The following is a 17,093-nucleotide window of genomic DNA, read 5'->3' as shown; positions in this document are numbered from 1 at the left end:
ATATATATATATATATATATATATATATATATATATATATATATATATATATATATATACATAAATATACACTCATACATACATACATATACATACATCTACATACACATATACATATATACACACACACATATGTATATACACATACATGCACATACATACATATTACATCTTCCAGACATAGAAATGTCAAACGAGTGTTAGATTCTAAAACACAAGTAAAACACTTGTATTCATTGATTGCATAATAGCTTAGTCTGCTCCTCTACAGATTCATTTACTTTATCCTTTGTGTTTCAGCTGATTACTCAGCTCATCTGTGATTGGACAGTTACCAGTTACAATAACAGAAAGGCGTAAAGTTCTCTTTAATGAACCATAAGATGTGAAATCATTGATTTATTTCAGATATAAGAACTATTTATCTCAGTTCATAAAACACATAAACACAATTTTGCTTTCTGCTGAAGATGCTGCTGAGAATGTGTCAGGGGTCAAAGTTCAGGCTCAGAGAATCAGGAGTTAGGATAACGGTCAGAGTTGAGGTTTAAGGGTCGGGTTTGGACTCAGTGGCCAGGGTTAAGGGTCAAAGGGTCAGATCTGTACTCGGGTTTACGGGTCAGGGGTCAGGTTTAAGGATCAGTGGTCAGATTTGGACTCAGATGTTAGAAACCAGGGTCAGGGGTCAGGTTTAAGACCAAATGATCAGGAGTCTGATGAAGTATTAGGTCGTATCTTCATCTCATTGAACCTGAGCCAATACTGCCAGCCCAGAAGGCTGCACCAGAGCTAAGGTTTAAGGGTCAGAGGTCAGGTTTTAGGGTCAGAGGTCAGATCACCAAATGATCAGGAGTCTGGTCTAGTTTTCGGTCGTATCTTCATCTCGGTGAACCTGAGCGAGTACTGCCAGCCCGTCCAGCTGGACCACTCCACACCGTCAGCGTAGGAGGCGTGGCCTCCTCTGAGGTACTGCCCGTTCAGGTTGGAGGTGTGGCAGTTACGGTACCACCACGCCCCCTGGTAGTATGCCGCACAGTTGTTCTCTGACTGGTCCTGGTCCCGGTCTTTGGTAGTGAACTGCATCCCAGAGTGCTTCAGGAGAGAGTCACCTGGAGGACAGAACAATACATGGTAGTACTGTATGGAGCAGTAGATTACTACAACGTACAGTATGAGTATTCTAGACAGATACTCAATTCTAACCTGCGGTCCCTGAGTACTGGTCCACAGTCAGCGGGTATCCGTCCTCCTCAGGATTCACAGAGTCTCGACCAACAGAAAAATCACCATAACAAGCAAACGCTGTGGCGTTATCAAAGTCTGCCATGTCGATCCTTAACTCATACCCACCTGATCTGGTGAGAGAGTACATCCTCTGGAGACCTGAGAGACAGACAGGGAGACAGACAGGGAGACAGACAGGGAGACAGACAGGGAGACAGACAGGGAGACAGTTGTGTCACTTCAAAGGTCCTGTGTCTCTTGAATCATTACGTCCTGTTCACAGCAGAACTTCTCTAGTTCTCTGTCCATTTGGTGTTTTACCAGACAGATCCATGTCGGGCGGACCCCGACAGGACGCATGGAGTCCTCCATGTGTGTGTGTGTGTGTGTGTGTGTGTGTGTGTGTGTGTGTGTTACACACCTAGCCAATGCTCTCCTGTAGTTCTTCCAAATCCATCGCGGTACGCCCCCCAGTCTCTGAAGAAGTTCACTGACCCGTCCTCCCTCCTCTGGATCACCTGCACACAAACAAGTTAACAACATTGATTGAAGAAATTGACCAACTCCTCTGTTTATTATTGAAACATCCTGTTGTTTATTGTATTAATCATCACATTAATCTAATACAATAACACATATATGTGACTACAGTCAGATCTGTGGTGATCTAGATCAGAGAGTGTGTGAATGTGAGTGAACGGTCTCAGAGACATATAAATGGAGGTCCATGTCTCCTGATTTATTACCAGCTGTCCTTCATGTCTTCATCAGGTTAAACTGTGTTTCTTTTAGTCTGAATATGTGATTAACTGATTCATCATTGTCTAATATTATTTAACGATACCAGAGCTTTGCTTGGTCAATAGGTGTGCTTGATCCTATCCAACCTGTCCAACCTGTCCATGTGTGTGGACTCACTGTCCAGCCTCCTCCGTCTGTCCTCATGTCACAGTAAACCATGAAGCCGTCCGGTTGGTGGGTTGGAAACACAGAATAAACTCCAGACTGAGAAACACCAGATGCCAGGACATCACTGCAGTCTCTTGGTCTGACAGCTGAGAGACACAGAGGGACAAAGAGACAGACAGAGAGACAGAGAGACAGGTGGACAGACAGAGAGTCCAAAACTTATTTTTATTTTTACTTCATGGAAACAAAAAGACAAGATGTGGTTGAAGCATAGGGAGTCTGCATGAAAACTGCTCATCCACAGTGTACAACTACTGTGTTTCAATGTATACAAAGGTCTAATTATATGTTGCATATACATGTGTATTAATATGAAAGACCTTAATATATGTAATGTATTAATGTGTATTATTCTGTAATCATGTGCATTAATGTGTTTTAATGTGTATTACCTTGGTGGTTATTGTCTTTTTTCAGCTCACTGTTAAGTCTTCTCAGACTCTCTGTCTCCCTCTGCAGGCTGAGCAGAGAATCACTCAAATCTGCAACCAGCTTCAGCACTCCTGACTGACCGTCAGACAACACCTGGACAGGTAAAAGAGGGACATTTTAGTGTCCATCCATCAATTTTCCTCAAATCATCCAGGGCCGGGTCGCGGGAGCAGCAGGCTTAGGACGGGGATTCCTGACAGTCCTCTTTCCAGCTCCTCTTGGGGGACCCTCAGGCGTTCCCAGTCTAGATGAGATATCTAATCCCTCAAGTGTGCTCTTTGTCTACCCCAGGGCCACTTTCTGTTTGGACCTACCTAGAAAACCTCTAAAGGAAGGTGCCCAGGAGAATCCTGATGAGATGCTCAAACCACCTGTCCCGTTTTGCCCTGAAGGATCAGCATCTCTCAGATACGAGAGAAACTCACTTCAACTATTTGTATCCACAATCTCTTTGTCTGGGTCTCTACCTAAAGCTCATGACCACAGGTGAGGTTCAGAACATGGGCTGCTAAATTAACTCTGACCCACAAGGATATGGATAGGTCTCCCCCAGAGTCTTCAAACTCTGTCTCTTCCGTGGAGGACATGTTGGCCGGGTTAAGGAGCTCCTCAAATAGTTTGTTCCACAGCTCGACAATATCCCTAGTCCTCGTCCACATCCCACCCATGCTTAACTTAACTAACTAACTTGACATTAAGAAAAGTATTTTCTGTTGTTCTCTGTGGGTTCGGTCACTTTGTATGTTATCTTATTTCTTTTTATTTCATCATCACCTTTAAGACGTGGCTCTGCTCACTCTGGATCCTGTCCAGTCGCTGCTCCAGAACACCTTGACCTCTTTTCAGTGAATCAGCTTCCAGCCTCAGATTGTGGGTGTGGCCTGATAACACCTTCAGCTCCTCAGTCAGCTTGTGGTCCAGTCCAGGGACCTGCCAGTCCTCTGTGTTGTGATTGGACAGTGCCTGCAGCAGAGAGGTCTGCAGCGCCTCCCACCGCAAGAACTTATCGCTGTAGTCCGGACAGTTTGGGTCCAGAAAGATGCTGATTGGCTCTCCATCCGTGACACTGGAGACAGACACCAGGGTGCCAGACTCTTTGAGATTGGTCGAGATCACAGGTGAGGAGGTGGAGGAGGAGACTCTGCCCCTGTTATCATGACAACAGGAACAGATGGATAGATAGTCAGACATAGAGACAGACAGGTAAGTCAGATAGATAGACTGACAGATTGGTCCGATAGATAATCAGACAGACAGACAGACAGACAGACAGACAGGTGTTTTTACCTGATGAATGGCAGGGTATACTGGTTCAGGTACAGGATGATGACTGTTGCTGTGACGACGGCTGCTATAACGACCAACGAGACGACGGACCAGAACAGAAAGCTGCAGCATCTCTGAACACACACACACACGCACACACACACACACACACACACACACACACACACACACACACACACACACACACACACACACACACACACACACACACACACAGATCAGCTGATAATTACTGCACCCCCAACATCACTGCTGTGGCCCGATCCTGCAGATTTGCCCTCTACAATATCCGCAGGATCTGGACTTTCCTCACAAAGGATGCAACGCAACTCCTGGTCCAAGCACTGGTCATCTCCCGCCTTGACTAACTCTCTCCTGCAGCACGCCTCATCTTCAATCTACCCAAATTCTCCTCTGTGACCACCGTGACCTCCACTGGCTCCCTGTTGCAGCCCGCATTATTGTAAGTCGCTTTGCCCTAAATGTAAATAATTAGATCTTGAAGTTGAAGCTGAAGTTCATTCAAAAACACTGTTAGCATGTTAGAATCACTTCCCAGCATGCATAGAGGTCCAGACGGGTCCAGACGGGTCCAGACGTGTTCTAAAGGAGCAACATGTTCAATGTGTTCATAGTTTTAGTTCAAACAGGACGTGAAGTGTTACAGTGTTTATCTACTGACATTAGTATGTTAGCAGCTAGACATGTAATACCAACTTGTACCTGTACTCAGTCATGAGAGGACAAGAAGTAAAGCTTCTGGCAAGCCGTTTTAACATTTAATCGAACCACACTCCTATCTGTAATTATATTTTAGATATCCATAATAGCATTTCTCCTAGTCAAAACTAGGAGAAATGGCAATTAAAGATATCCACAATATATTCTTACTAGTAAAAATTATATTTTAAGATATCTACAACTTTGATTGTACTAGTCAAAACTAAATTTAAGATATCTAAAAATCCTTAAAAAGTATAAGTGGCCGTTTTATCATTTAATAGCTAGACTGGATATGTATTGCAGATATCTGTAATTCAATTCTTCCTAGTCAAAAAGAACATTTCAGATATCCACAATGGCATTCTTCCTAGGACAAATGACGTCACTTTTGCCATTCATGTGTATTGGGCTTTCAATTTCAGATATCCACAATTACATTCTGGATATCTAGAATGAACATTCTGGATATCTGCAATTTAATTCTTATAGGAAAAACTCCCATTTCAGATATCTTCAATCCACTTGTTACTAGTCATAAGTTTTCATGGTGTTATAGATGGTGTGATGGGTGGTGTTATATGTGGAGTTATGGGTGGTGTTATGGGTGGTGTTATATGTGGTGTGATGGGTGGTGTTATATGTGGAGTTATGGGTGGTGTTATATGTGGTGTGATGGGTGGTGTTATATGTGGAGTTATGGGTGGTGTTATATGTGATGTGATGGGTGGTGTTATATGTGGTGTGATGGGTGGTGTTATATGTGATGTGATGGGTGGTGTTATATGTGGTGTGATGGGTGGTGTTATATGTGGTGTGATGGGTGGTGTTATATGTGATGTGATGGGTGGTGTTATATGTGGTGTGATGGGTGGTGTTATATGTGGTGTTATGGGTGGTGTTATATGTGGTGTGATGGGTGGTGTTATATGTGATGTGATGGGTGGTGTTATATGTGGTGTGATGGGTGGTGTTATATGTGGTGTGATGGGTGGTGTTATATGTGATGTGATGGGTGGTGTTATATGTGGTGTGATGGGTGGTGTTATATGTGGAGTTATGGGTGGTGTTATATGTGGTGTGATGGGTGGTGTTATATGTGGTGTGATGGGTGGTGTTATATGTGATGTGATGGGTGGTGTTATATGTGGTGTGATGGGTGGTGTTATATGTGGTGTGATGGGTGGTGTTATATGTGATGTGATGGGTGGTGTTATATGTGGTGTGATGGGTGGTGTTATATGTGGTGTTATGGGTGGTGTTATATGTGGTGTGATGGGTGGTGTTATATGTGGAGTTATGGGTGGTGTTATGGGTGGTGTTATATGTGGTGTGATGGGTGGTGTTATATGTGGAGTTATGGGTGGTGTTATATGTGGTGTGATGGGTGGTGTTATATGTGGTGTGATGGGTGGTGTTATATGTGGAGTTATGGGTGGTGTTATATGTGGAGTTATGGGTGGTGTTATGGGTGGTGTTATATGTGGTGTGATGGGTGGTGTTATATGTGGTGTGATGGGTGGTGTTATATGTGATGTGATGGGTGGTGTTATATGTGGTGTGATGGGTGGTGTTATATGTGGTGTGATGGGTGGTGTTATATGTGATGTGATGGGTGGTGTTATATGTGGTGTGATGGGTGGTGTTATATGTGATGTGATGGGTGGTGTTATATGTGGTGTGATGGGTGGTGTTATATGTGGTGTGATGGGTGGTGTTATATGTGATGTGATGGGTGGTGTTATATGTGGAGTTATGGGTGGTGTTATGGGTGGTGTTATATGTGGTGTGATGGGTGGTGTTATATGTGGTGTGATGGGTGGTGTTATATGTGGAGTTATGGGTGGTGTTATATGTGATGTGATGGGTGGTGTTATATGTGGTGTGATGGGTGGTGTTATATGTGATGTGATGGGTGGTGTTATATGTGGTGTGATGGGTGGTGTTACATGTGGTGTGATGGGTGGTGTTATATGTGATGTGATGGGTGGTGTTATATGTGGTGTGATGGGTGGTGTTATATGTGGTGTTATGGGTGGTGTTATATGTGGTGTGATGGGTGGTGTTATATGTGATGTGATGGGTGGTGTTATATGTGGTGTGATGGGTGGTGTTATATGTGGTGTGATGGGTGGTGTTATATGTGATGTGATGGGTGGTGTTATATGTGGTGTGATGGGTGGTGTTATATGTGGAGTTATGGGTGGTGTTATATGTGGTGTGATGGGTGGTGTTATATGTGGTGTGATGGGTGGTGTTATATGTGATGTGATGGGTGGTGTTATATGTGGTGTGATGGGTGGTGTTATATGTGGTGTGATGGGTGGTGTTATATGTGATGTGATGGGTGGTGTTATATGTGGTGTGATGGGTGGTGTTATATGTGGTGTTATGGGTGGTGTTATATGTGGTGTGATGGGTGGTGTTATATGTGATGTGATGGGTGGTGTTATATGTGGTGTGATGGGTGGTGTTATATGTGGTGTGATGGGTGGTGTTATATGTGATGTGATGGGTGGTGTTATATGTGGTGTGATGGGTGGTGTTATATGTGGTGTTATGGGTGGTGTTATATGTGGAGTTATGGGTGGTGTTATATGTGGTGTTATATGTGGAGTTATGGGTGGTGTTATACAGTATGTGGTGTTATGGGTGGTGTTATATGTGGTGTTATATGTGGAGTTATGGGTGGTGTTATACAGTATGTGGTGTTATGGGTGGTGTTATATGTGGAGTTATGGGTGGTGTTATGGGTGGTGTTATATGTGGTGTGATGGGTGGTGTTATATGTGGTGTTATGTCCCCTTCAGCGTAAATTGTGGCTCTGTGTGTTTAATCTGTGGATCCTCAGTGAAGGCGACAGCTGCTGCAGATTAGAGACTCCAAATAAACAGGATTTACCTCTCCCTCTGCTGGTCTCCTTCTGTCCTGTCTGTCTCTTATTGTCCTGTCTCTCTGTCACTGTCCTGCTACTTAAGGTGATTGTGGGTCTAGGCTACCTGAGGAATATGGTGGTCTAAGTTACCTGAGGAGGATGGTGGTCTAAGTTACCTGAGGAGGATGGTGGTCTAAGTTACTTGAGGAGGATGGTGGTCTAAGTTACCTGAGGAGGATGGTGGTCTAAGTTACCTGAGGAGGATGGTGGTCTAAGTTACCTGAGGAGGATGGTGGTCTAAGTTACTTGAGGAGGATGGTGGTCTAAGTTACCTGAGGAGGATGGTGGTCTAAGTTACCCGAGGAGGATGGTGGTCTAAGTTACCTGAGGAGGATGGTGGTCTAAGTTACTTGAGGAGGATGGTGGTCTAAGTTACCTGAGGAGGATGGTGGTCTAAGTTACCTGAGGAGGATGGTGGTCTAAGTTACCTGAGGAGGATGGTGGTCTAAGTTACCTGAGGAGGATGGTGGTCTAAGTTACCTGAGGAGGATGGTGGTCTAAGTTACTTGAGGAGGATGGTGGTCTAAGTTACCTGAGGAGGATGGTGGTCTAAGTTACCTGAGGAGGATGGTGGTCTAAGTTACCTGAGGAGGATGGTGGTCTAAGTTACCTGAGGAGGCTGGTGGTCTAAGTTACTTGATTTTACCTTGTTTGGTCGTTTGCTGTCCAGTTCTGAGCTGCTGTTGTTCATGATTGTCCACCTGTCATTAAGCATCATTCTGAAACACAAACACACCTGATTAAGGTGTGTCCCCCTTCAGGAGTCCCAGGAGGCTGCGGATGCAAAGACTTGTGGGAGGTTCAGTTGTAACATGTTAAGGAAGGTTCTAGAGGTCAACAAGGATATTTTAAATCTCCCTAAACTATGAATTCTCTCCAGAAAATCCTTAATCTATAATATAAATCCTAGTCCAGAAACGTAACAAGGGTCTCCAGAAGTTCCCGAGAGACTTTAAGAGCCAACCCAACCCTAGTGCCTTCTTTAGGACTTTGGGTACCTCAGAAACTAAAGAACCTTCTTCAGGACAGCTACAACCTTCTGCATGAACTCTACAACCTTCTTCAGAAACCCTTAACCTTCTTAGGGACCGCTCCAACCTTCTGCAGGAACTCTACAACCTTCTTCAGAAACCCTTAACCTTCTTAGGGACCGCTCCAACCTTCTGCAGGAACTCTACAACCTTCTTCAGAAACCCTTAACCTTCTTAGGGACCGCTACAACCTTCTGCATGAACTCTACAACCTTCTTCAGAAACCCTTAACCTTCTTAGGGACAGCTACAACCTTCTGCATGAACTCTACAACCTTCTTCAGAAACCCTTAACCTTCTTAGGGACCGCTCCAACCTTCTGCAGGAACTCTACAACCTTCTTCAGAAACCCTTAACCTTCTTAGGGACCGCTCCAACCTTCTGCAGGAACTCTACAACCTTCTTCAGAAACCCTTAACCTTCTTAGGGACCGCTACAACCTTCTGCATGAACTCTACAACCTTCTTCAGAAACCCTTAACCTTCTTAGGGACAGCTACAACCTTCTGCATGAACTCTACAACCTTCTTCAGAAACCCTTAACCTTCTTAGGGACCGCTACAACCTTCTGCAGGAACTCTAGGAGCGTTTGAAGATAAAGACTTGTAGGTAGAGGTGTTTATTGCCTCTAGGGCCTTCCTGCAGACCCTGCAGCCTTTGATTTACAAATAAATACTTGTTACTAAACACTTGTTGGTACAAACTTGCCATTGATGAGATCAATAAATATATATCAATTAATTATTGAATTACTATAATGCAATACACTGAGTAAGAGTAAGTGTTAAATTACCTTAATTAAAACCTGATCAGTTTATCCCCTTGCAACTTTGTGTCTTCACAGTTTTTCCGTCATTATAATAATGCCTGTAAAATTATAAACAAAATGCAGCTCAAAATGATATTGTAAATGAAATGACTTCAGCTACAAATCCATCCATCCATCCATCCATCCATCCATTGTCTACCGCTTATCCTGTATTCAGGGTCGCGGGGTTTCAGCTACGAATGAAATACAAAATACTGATTGTTTTAACAGATGATGGGAGTAAATTCAACAGTTTGTGGTGAGTGTTTGGTTCATAAAGTTAAAGTTGGAAACTTGCAAGTACTTTAAATATTAAATGTAGTTTCTGGTTCAGATGAAACACATACATTCAACAACTATCATTAATTGATCACTGATGTAATAATAAATAGTGTTACCTTGTTGTTTCCAGGGTCCAGAAGATGATACAGAAATAAAGCTATATTTCTTCGGTTTAAAATGCATCAAGTGTTCAGATCGTCATGGAAACAGGAACCATCTGCTGTGCAGCGGGGCAAGAGACACCAACTCACCCTGAGGGAGAGGAGAGAGGGAGGAAGGCGTGATGCTGTGATAATCTGATCAGTTTAGTGCAGATTGACTTCAGTCTGTCACCTGAACACTCAGCAGGTCAACAGTAACACAGTTACTTTACACAAACATCACAAGTTGTTTTGTTAACATGAACTATCACATTTACATGACCAACCCTTCATCAATTTGATAATAAATAAAGTAGTTCCTGAATCAATTAGTGTTATTTTGATGGTTGAAGTCATTTTCCCTGTAAAACCATTTTCTTGTTCCAGGTGTATTAATAATCAGTAATAATGTTAATAATGTTAATGTATCAGTAATACTGTTAATGTTAATGTATCAGTAATAATGTTTATAATGTTAATGTCTCAGTAATAATGTTAATAATGTTAATGTATCAGTAATACTGTTAATGTTAATGTATCAGTAATAATGTTTATAATGTTAATGTCTCAGTAATGATGTTTATAATGTTAATGTATCAGTAATGATGTTTATAATGTTAATGTCTCAGTAATAATTTTTATAATGTTAATGTCTCAGTAATAATGTTTATAATGTTAATGTCTCAGTAATAATGTTTATAATGTTAATGTCTCAGTAATGATGTTTATAATGTTAATGTATCAGTAATAATGTTTATAATGTTAATGTATCAGTAATAATGTTTATAATGTTAATGTCTCAGTAATGATGTTTATAATGTTAATGTCTCAGTAATAATTTTTATAATGTTAATGTATCAGTAATGATGTTTATAATGTTAATGTCTCAGTAATGATGTTTATAATGTTAATGTATCAGTAATGATGTTTATAATGTTAATGTCTCAGTAATAATGTTTATAATGTTAATGTCTCAGTAATAATGTTTATAATGTTAATGTCTCAGTAATAATGTTTATAATGTTAATGTCTCAGTAATGATGTTTATAATGTTAATGTCTCAGTAATAATGTTAATATTGTTAATATATCAGTAGCCTAATGATGTTAATAATGTTAATGTCTCAGTAATACTGATAATAATATTTATGTATCAGTAATACTGTTAAATGTTAATGTTAATTATATATATATATAATGTTAATTAGCCTATAAACAGTATCAGAAATAACATTAATAATGAGAATGAACTTTAAAGTACCTTTACAGAGTGGCATTTGTGCTTTTACTGTACCAGAGTATATTTACAGTGTGGTATTACTTTTACTGTACCAGAGTATATTTACAGTGTGGTATTAGTACTTTTACTGTACCAGCGTATATTTACAGTGTGGTATTACTTTTACTGTACCAGAGTATATTTACAGTGTGGTATTACTTTTACTGTACCAGCGTATATTTACAGTGTGGTATTACTTTTACTGTACCAGAGTATATTTACAGTGTGGTATTACTTTTACTGTACCAGAGTATATTTACGTGTGGTATTAGTACTTTTACTGTACCAGAGTATATTTACAGTGTGGTATTACTTTTTTTCTGTACCAGAGTATATTTACGTGTGGTATTAGTACTTTGACTCTACCAGAGTATATTTACAGTGTGGTATTAGTACTTTTACTATAACAGAGTACCTTTACAGTTCGGTATCAGTACTTTTACTGCAGTAACTCTGGTCATCATTCAGTAAACAAACAACAACAAGTTAAAGAGAAGAACAAGTATTTTCTTCTTCACCTAAATCTTCAGTTTTCTGAGTGGTTTGGTTTGTTGCCATGGAAACAACAACCTCGAAATGAAGATTTCCTGTGTGATTTCCTACACAATTTTTGTTGTCAAAAGTGTCATGTTGTGTAATAAAGTTTTAATGTGTTGACAAACGCATAATAATAATAATAATAACCCATTTGTTTATAAACAAATACAAATAAATCCGAACATGTTTTTTTGTTCTTTCTTCTTTATAAATCTGCACATGGTGGCAAACTACAGATTGACTACAGATCGCATCAAACAGGAAGTAACTATTTCTATGACTTCATGCTGGAACCTGTACCACAGGATCACAGCTTTAGTCTCCGCCTCCTGCTACGGTCACGTGACCTCGTCCACTTTCATCTCCCAGCAAGCCTGATGACAAACACATGTGGACCCTCCAGACCAGCAGGAACACCACAGGAAACCGAGGAGTGTTTTTCACATTAAAAGCCTGGTGTTAAGGTTTTTATTATCTGATCAGTTATTGATAAGAAGAATGTTGACGTCATTATTGATCTTTGTGTTTATCTTTATGTATTTGTTCTGATCATTTTATTTCATAACTTTGTTTTAATTCTAAAAACAGGTTTCATGTTCTCTTCTCAACCAACAGACGTTTTCATCTTCACGTCTTCTGCTGAAGAAGATCATGTGATTTAATCAAAAGCAGGGTTGTTTTAGACAAAATAAAAAGCTGTTTAAGCGAATCAAAATACGCTTTTATATTGAAGGTACAGACAGGAAATGACCGTGTTGATTTGTTTTAATTTGACAATCTGAAAAATCTGCTTCTGGTTTGAATTTGTTTCTTTCAGAGGGAAAAGTTTGGTAACAAACAGCAGAACGAGAAAAGAGAAGAACAGTTGGACGTTAGTTCGTTAGACTGCTGGTTAGTAAGTTGGTTCGTTAGTTAGTTACTTAGTTATATAGATAGATAGATAGATAGATAGATAGATAGATAGATAGATAGATAGATAGATAGATAGATAGATAGATAGATAGATAGATAGATAGATAGATAGATAGATAGATAGATAGATAGATATTTGGACTGCTGGTTGGTGAGCTCAGATCTCGATGGACCCGTCTCTCTGCAACAGAAAAAGGTGAGACTGAAAACTGAATTTGAACCATGTGAATAGAATGAGAGTTGATGTGTTTCAAAGGTTAAAAACTTAATTTCAAGTTCAGAGCTGACACTTTATTGTGAAAAACTCTCACATTTAAAGCTAATAATGTGAAATGTGTTTAATACATTTAATAAAGCAGATACATGGATGTTTCTCTGGGTTTAGATGTTTTTTGCTGTTTAACTTTCTGTGATTATGCAGTTTTCAGAGGAGGGGGAAGGGGGAGGGAGGGAGGAGGAGGAGGAGGAGGAGGAGGAGGAAGAAGGAGGAGGGGAAGGAGCAGAAAGAAGGAAGGAGGAGGAGGAGGGAGAAGGAGGAGGGAGGAGGAAGAAGGAGTAGGGGGAAGAGGAGGAAGGAGTGATGTGATCTGATCTGATGTGTGTTAATCCCTAAAGCTCATTATCTCCAATCAGCCTGATGAAGCTTTGGAGAAACTATAAACAGGTTGACGGATTCTGGTCTGAACTCTTGTGTGAACATGTTGTTATAAATAAATGTATGTATATATATATATATATATTGAATTTCCTTCGGGATCAATAAAGTATCTATCTATCTATCTATCTATCTATCTATCTATCTATCTATCTATCTATCTATCTATCTATCTATCTATCTATCTATCTATCTATATTTATATATATTTATATATACATATATGTATGTATAAATAAATATATGGCTGACCTCTACTGGTTAAAACCTGCCATTGCTATTGAATGTTAGTTAAATGACACAACTGGAGTCAAATGTTCAAATCTACCAGTCTGTACAGCAGCAGGTCATGTGACCCGACTCTTCCTGTGTCATTGGTTCAACACAGTTGAATAAAGTCTCCACACTTCTCCCACCACTTTAACACACGTGTTCCAGCTGATCTGGAGTCAGCTGCCGGTCCCCTGATCCTAACAGCTGGTGTCTTCTGATAGGCCCTGTGGTGGAGCTGCCCTCCAGCTGCACCAGGAGGCCCAGTGTCAGCCTCCAGCCTGTAAGAGGAGGAGGTCAGGAGTCCTCTGTAAGGAGAACACACCTTCAGCTGAAGACCTGCAGAGGGCTGTGAGAACCCAGACCGTGAAGACAGAACCCAGACCGTGAGAACAGTGTTGCTGATCACATTCTAATTGCTGATCAGTAACGTCAGGCTCAGACATTCACACATGTCCTTGCAGGTTTTCACAGTCTGGAAGCAGAACCACATCTGGATTCCAGTTGTGCAGACCCGAGGTCAAAGTGGCCCTCATCAGGAAGACCAGGATCCTGACTTCAGTCCAGACTCCAGGATCTATTGAGACCCAGATGGACCAGATTAAATCCGAGTCCAGCTCTGGGGTCAGTTCAGTTAATTCTGAAAAGTGTGTGTGTGTGTGTGTGTGTGTGTGTGTGTGTGTGTGTGTGTGTGTGTGTGTGTGTGAGTGTGTGTGTGAGTGTGTGTGTGAGTGTGTGTGTGTGTGTGTGAGTGTGTGTGTGTGAGGCCAAACCGGTCACGCACCAGTTCTTCCTAATTAGCATACGGTATGTAACCGCCCTGCCAATGCCCATAAAAGGGCATGAAACTGCAAACAAGCCGTCAGTAGTGGATCTAAAATAAAACTAAAACTATATATATCTATAGATCTATAGATCTATAGATATAGAAACCATTCCAGTGGTTGTATTTATAGAGACCTTCTCCGGCTTGTAAAGCAGAGCGCCCCCTGCTGTCCAAACACATCAGCGTGTTTTCAAGGTGCCGACGCTCTGGAGGACTCGGGGGTCCATCTTATTGCCCGGTGGCCTCTTGCTGCTCCTTCCTCCTGCAGGTGGAGCTCCTCCACCTCCTCCAGCTTCACAGTTCCTTTCAGTCACACTACGATGGTTCAGATCTGGAACTAGATCAGACCTGATGTAGTCTGAAAGAAACAGAAGTTCCGGGTCTGTCAGAGAAGACCACCAATACTCCAAGACCAAGTTAGAAGGTCCAAAAATCTTACCCCTTCAAAGGGCCGGGGGTCAGGGTTTCTCTCTGATCCTGATCCTGAACCTCCTACTGGTCTCTCTGTCTTTTCTGGTCTAGGCCAATTCCAGGTCCACACAACGCCCACTTAGCACTACAGGCCTGGTCTCAGATCAGTCCTCAGAGACCAGAATCAGCAGGAGGAGGTCTAAGAGAGTCCTGGGTCCAGAGGAGGAGCCACTCAAGATCAGGTACAGATCTGAGACCAGGACCAGGAGGAGAAGGAAGATCCACCCGTCTGTGTTCAGAGGCAGAGGTCAGATTAATAAACCAATCAATAATAGAACCTGTTGGCTGATCAATGGAAGCAATCAATAATCTCTCTGCCTATAGGTCAGCTGCAGCTGTCAATCACTCCAGAGGCGGGACAACTCATCATTCACAGTAAGTGATGCAGCAGCCAATCAGAGGAGAGCTTGCATTGAAAGGAGTCTGATCACTTATCAATAATAATCATTCCACATCAGACTGGTCATAAACTGCTGATCCATCAGTCAGCCAGCAGGTGGAGGCAGAGTTGATTGAATGCTCCAGGAGGAGGTTTTATGGGTCTTTCAGGTCTAGTCCTGGTCCCAGAGGAGATCTCTGGGTCCTTGAGAATAGTCCAGGGTCCCAGAGGAGATCTCTTGGTCCTTGAGAATAGTCCAGGGTCCCAGAGGAGATCTCTTGGTCCTTGAGAATAGTCCAGGGTCCCAGAGGAGATCTCTGGGTCCTTGAGAATATTCAAGGGTCCCAGAGGAGATCTCTGGGTCCTTGAGAATATTCAAGGGTCCCAGAAGAGATCTCTGGGTCCTTGAGAATATTCCAGGGTCCCAGAGGAGATCTCTGGGTCCTTGAGAATATTCCAGGGGTCCCAGAGGAGCTCCCAGGGGCCTTGCTGTCCATTTTTTAGAACTTTATTGTCCACTGACAGTGTTTGTCTTTCAGTCCACAGAGCCAGAGGACTGATGACATCATGTGACTCCTATGTGAAGGTGAAGAAACATTCAGGTGATCCAGCAGCTCGACCAATCAGCTGTCAGATCATAAAGTAAGATACTGTGGGTGTGTGTCGGTGTAGGTGGAGGTGACCCCAGACCTCAGGACCACCAGGATGAAAACCTCCACAGTCCTGAACCACAAGAACCCAGAATACAACCACAAGTTTACACTGTGAGAAAGAGACACACACACACACACACACACACACACACACACACACACACACACACACACACACACACACACACACACACACACACACACACGTACAAGACAACATAGTTGTTTATTAAAACTCACAAAGATTCCTAAAACACTTGAGGACACGGTAAAACATGAAGGTGTGTGTGTGTGTGTGTGTGTGTGTGTCTGTGTGTGTGTGTGTGTGTGTGTGTGTTTCAGGACTCTCAGTGATGACCTCATCAGTAACAGGTTGTTGGTTTCAGTGTTCAGCAGGTCAGTGATAACATCACTCTGAGACTTGCATAATAATATAATGTCTGTGTCACTAAGCCTTGTGGGATTTGTAGTTGACTGTGAGTGGTCTGGCTCCTCCCTCTGTCCCTTAGGTCCAGACAGCTGATTGGCTCTATGAGCTTTGGGATAGGTTCCCTTTTCTCCTCCTCTACGGTCAGTTTAAACCAATCAACAGTGAATTGATCACATTGATTGGTTGGAGGGAGTTCCTTATTGTATCATGTTCATATGTCAAACAGGAAGTGATGTCACCTGTATTCAGTCTGTTAACATTGATCTAAATGTATTGAACACCTATGAAACCCTTGATGAAAGAGTGTTCATGATTAATTAGTTAACAAATTAATCAATTATTCCATTAATCAATAATCAATATAAAGGACTAAATCTGAGTAATTTCTCTTTTATCGAATGGATTTTGATCGATGAATTGATTAATAATTATATTGTTCTTGCGGCCTCAGTTACCTGTTACCTTTTGGCCACGCCCCTCCGTGTCTGCAGCTTGTTACTGGTTGGTTCTACCTGCTGGGGGAGGAGTTTGGTCGGACCAAACACCTGAGAGTGACATCACAACGGAACAAACCAATGAGGAGCCCAGAGGATGTTCCAACAGGTGAGTTCAGGAGTCTGGTTGGTTGAAAGCTGCATAATTTTTTAGATTGTGACCTCCTAGATCTCTGGATCTATGATCACTGTCTAACTCCTGTTTACTGATTTCAGTCCGAACATGAATATTCTAGTTACTAATGGAAAATATATTTGATATATATTTAATAAATAGAAATGTTTATCGCTAAAAGATATCTGATTTACTAAACAAGGTATGAATATGTTACTAAAATTACACACATGATTATTAAACCCTG

General features: G+C 41.7%; 2 protein-coding genes and 1 long non-coding RNA gene across 3 annotated transcripts in view; 1 reads left to right on the top strand and 2 right to left on the bottom strand.

Moving 5' to 3' along the window:
* Nucleotides 1-387: 387 nt before the first annotated feature.
* Nucleotides 388-8,300, bottom strand: LOC311023088 (fibrinogen C domain-containing protein 1-like). The gene is made up of 8 exons (XM_084024755.1): nucleotides 8,214-8,300; nucleotides 3,913-4,025; nucleotides 3,400-3,772; nucleotides 2,586-2,718; nucleotides 2,143-2,279; nucleotides 1,646-1,742; nucleotides 1,204-1,383; nucleotides 388-1,109 (listed from the first exon to the last, which is right to left on the bottom strand). The coding sequence occupies exons 1-8, from the start codon at nucleotides 8,283-8,285 to the stop codon at nucleotides 847-849; spliced, it is 1,368 nt and encodes a 455-aa protein (XP_083880881.1). The 5' UTR covers nucleotides 8,286-8,300; the 3' UTR covers nucleotides 388-846.
* An 839-nt stretch (nucleotides 8,301-9,139) lies between these two features.
* LOC311022979 lies at nucleotides 9,140-9,933 on the bottom strand. The gene is made up of 3 exons (XR_014598168.1): nucleotides 9,803-9,933; nucleotides 9,390-9,463; nucleotides 9,140-9,251 (listed from the first exon to the last, which is right to left on the bottom strand). It is a non-coding gene; the product is annotated as an uncharacterized lncRNA (long non-coding RNA).
* A 2,613-nt stretch (nucleotides 9,934-12,546) lies between these two features.
* The window catches only part of LOC311023198 (regulator of G-protein signaling 3-like), a 32,778-nt gene continuing 28,231 nt past the window's right edge, over nucleotides 12,547-17,093 (top strand). Inside the window, exons 1-10 of the mRNA XM_084024900.1 lie at nucleotides 12,547-12,749; nucleotides 13,703-13,864; nucleotides 13,943-14,102; nucleotides 14,827-15,022; nucleotides 15,100-15,150; nucleotides 15,694-15,740; nucleotides 15,827-15,918; nucleotides 16,150-16,203; nucleotides 16,317-16,377; nucleotides 16,729-16,840. Coding sequence (XP_083881026.1) covers nucleotides 12,721-12,749; nucleotides 13,703-13,864; nucleotides 13,943-14,102; nucleotides 14,827-15,022; nucleotides 15,100-15,150; nucleotides 15,694-15,740; nucleotides 15,827-15,918; nucleotides 16,150-16,203; nucleotides 16,317-16,377; nucleotides 16,729-16,840 — 964 coding nt within the window. The 5' untranslated portion in view covers nucleotides 12,547-12,720. The remainder of the gene's footprint in view (nucleotides 12,750-13,702; nucleotides 13,865-13,942; nucleotides 14,103-14,826; nucleotides 15,023-15,099; nucleotides 15,151-15,693; nucleotides 15,741-15,826; nucleotides 15,919-16,149; nucleotides 16,204-16,316; nucleotides 16,378-16,728; nucleotides 16,841-17,093) is intronic.

Source organism: Eutrigla gurnardus (assembly GCF_963514095.1).
Source record: "Eutrigla gurnardus genome assembly, chromosome: 13".
Lineage (NCBI taxonomy): Eukaryota > Metazoa > Chordata > Actinopteri > Perciformes > Triglidae > Eutrigla > Eutrigla gurnardus.
This window is presented reverse-complemented; position numbering and strand designations above follow the sequence as displayed.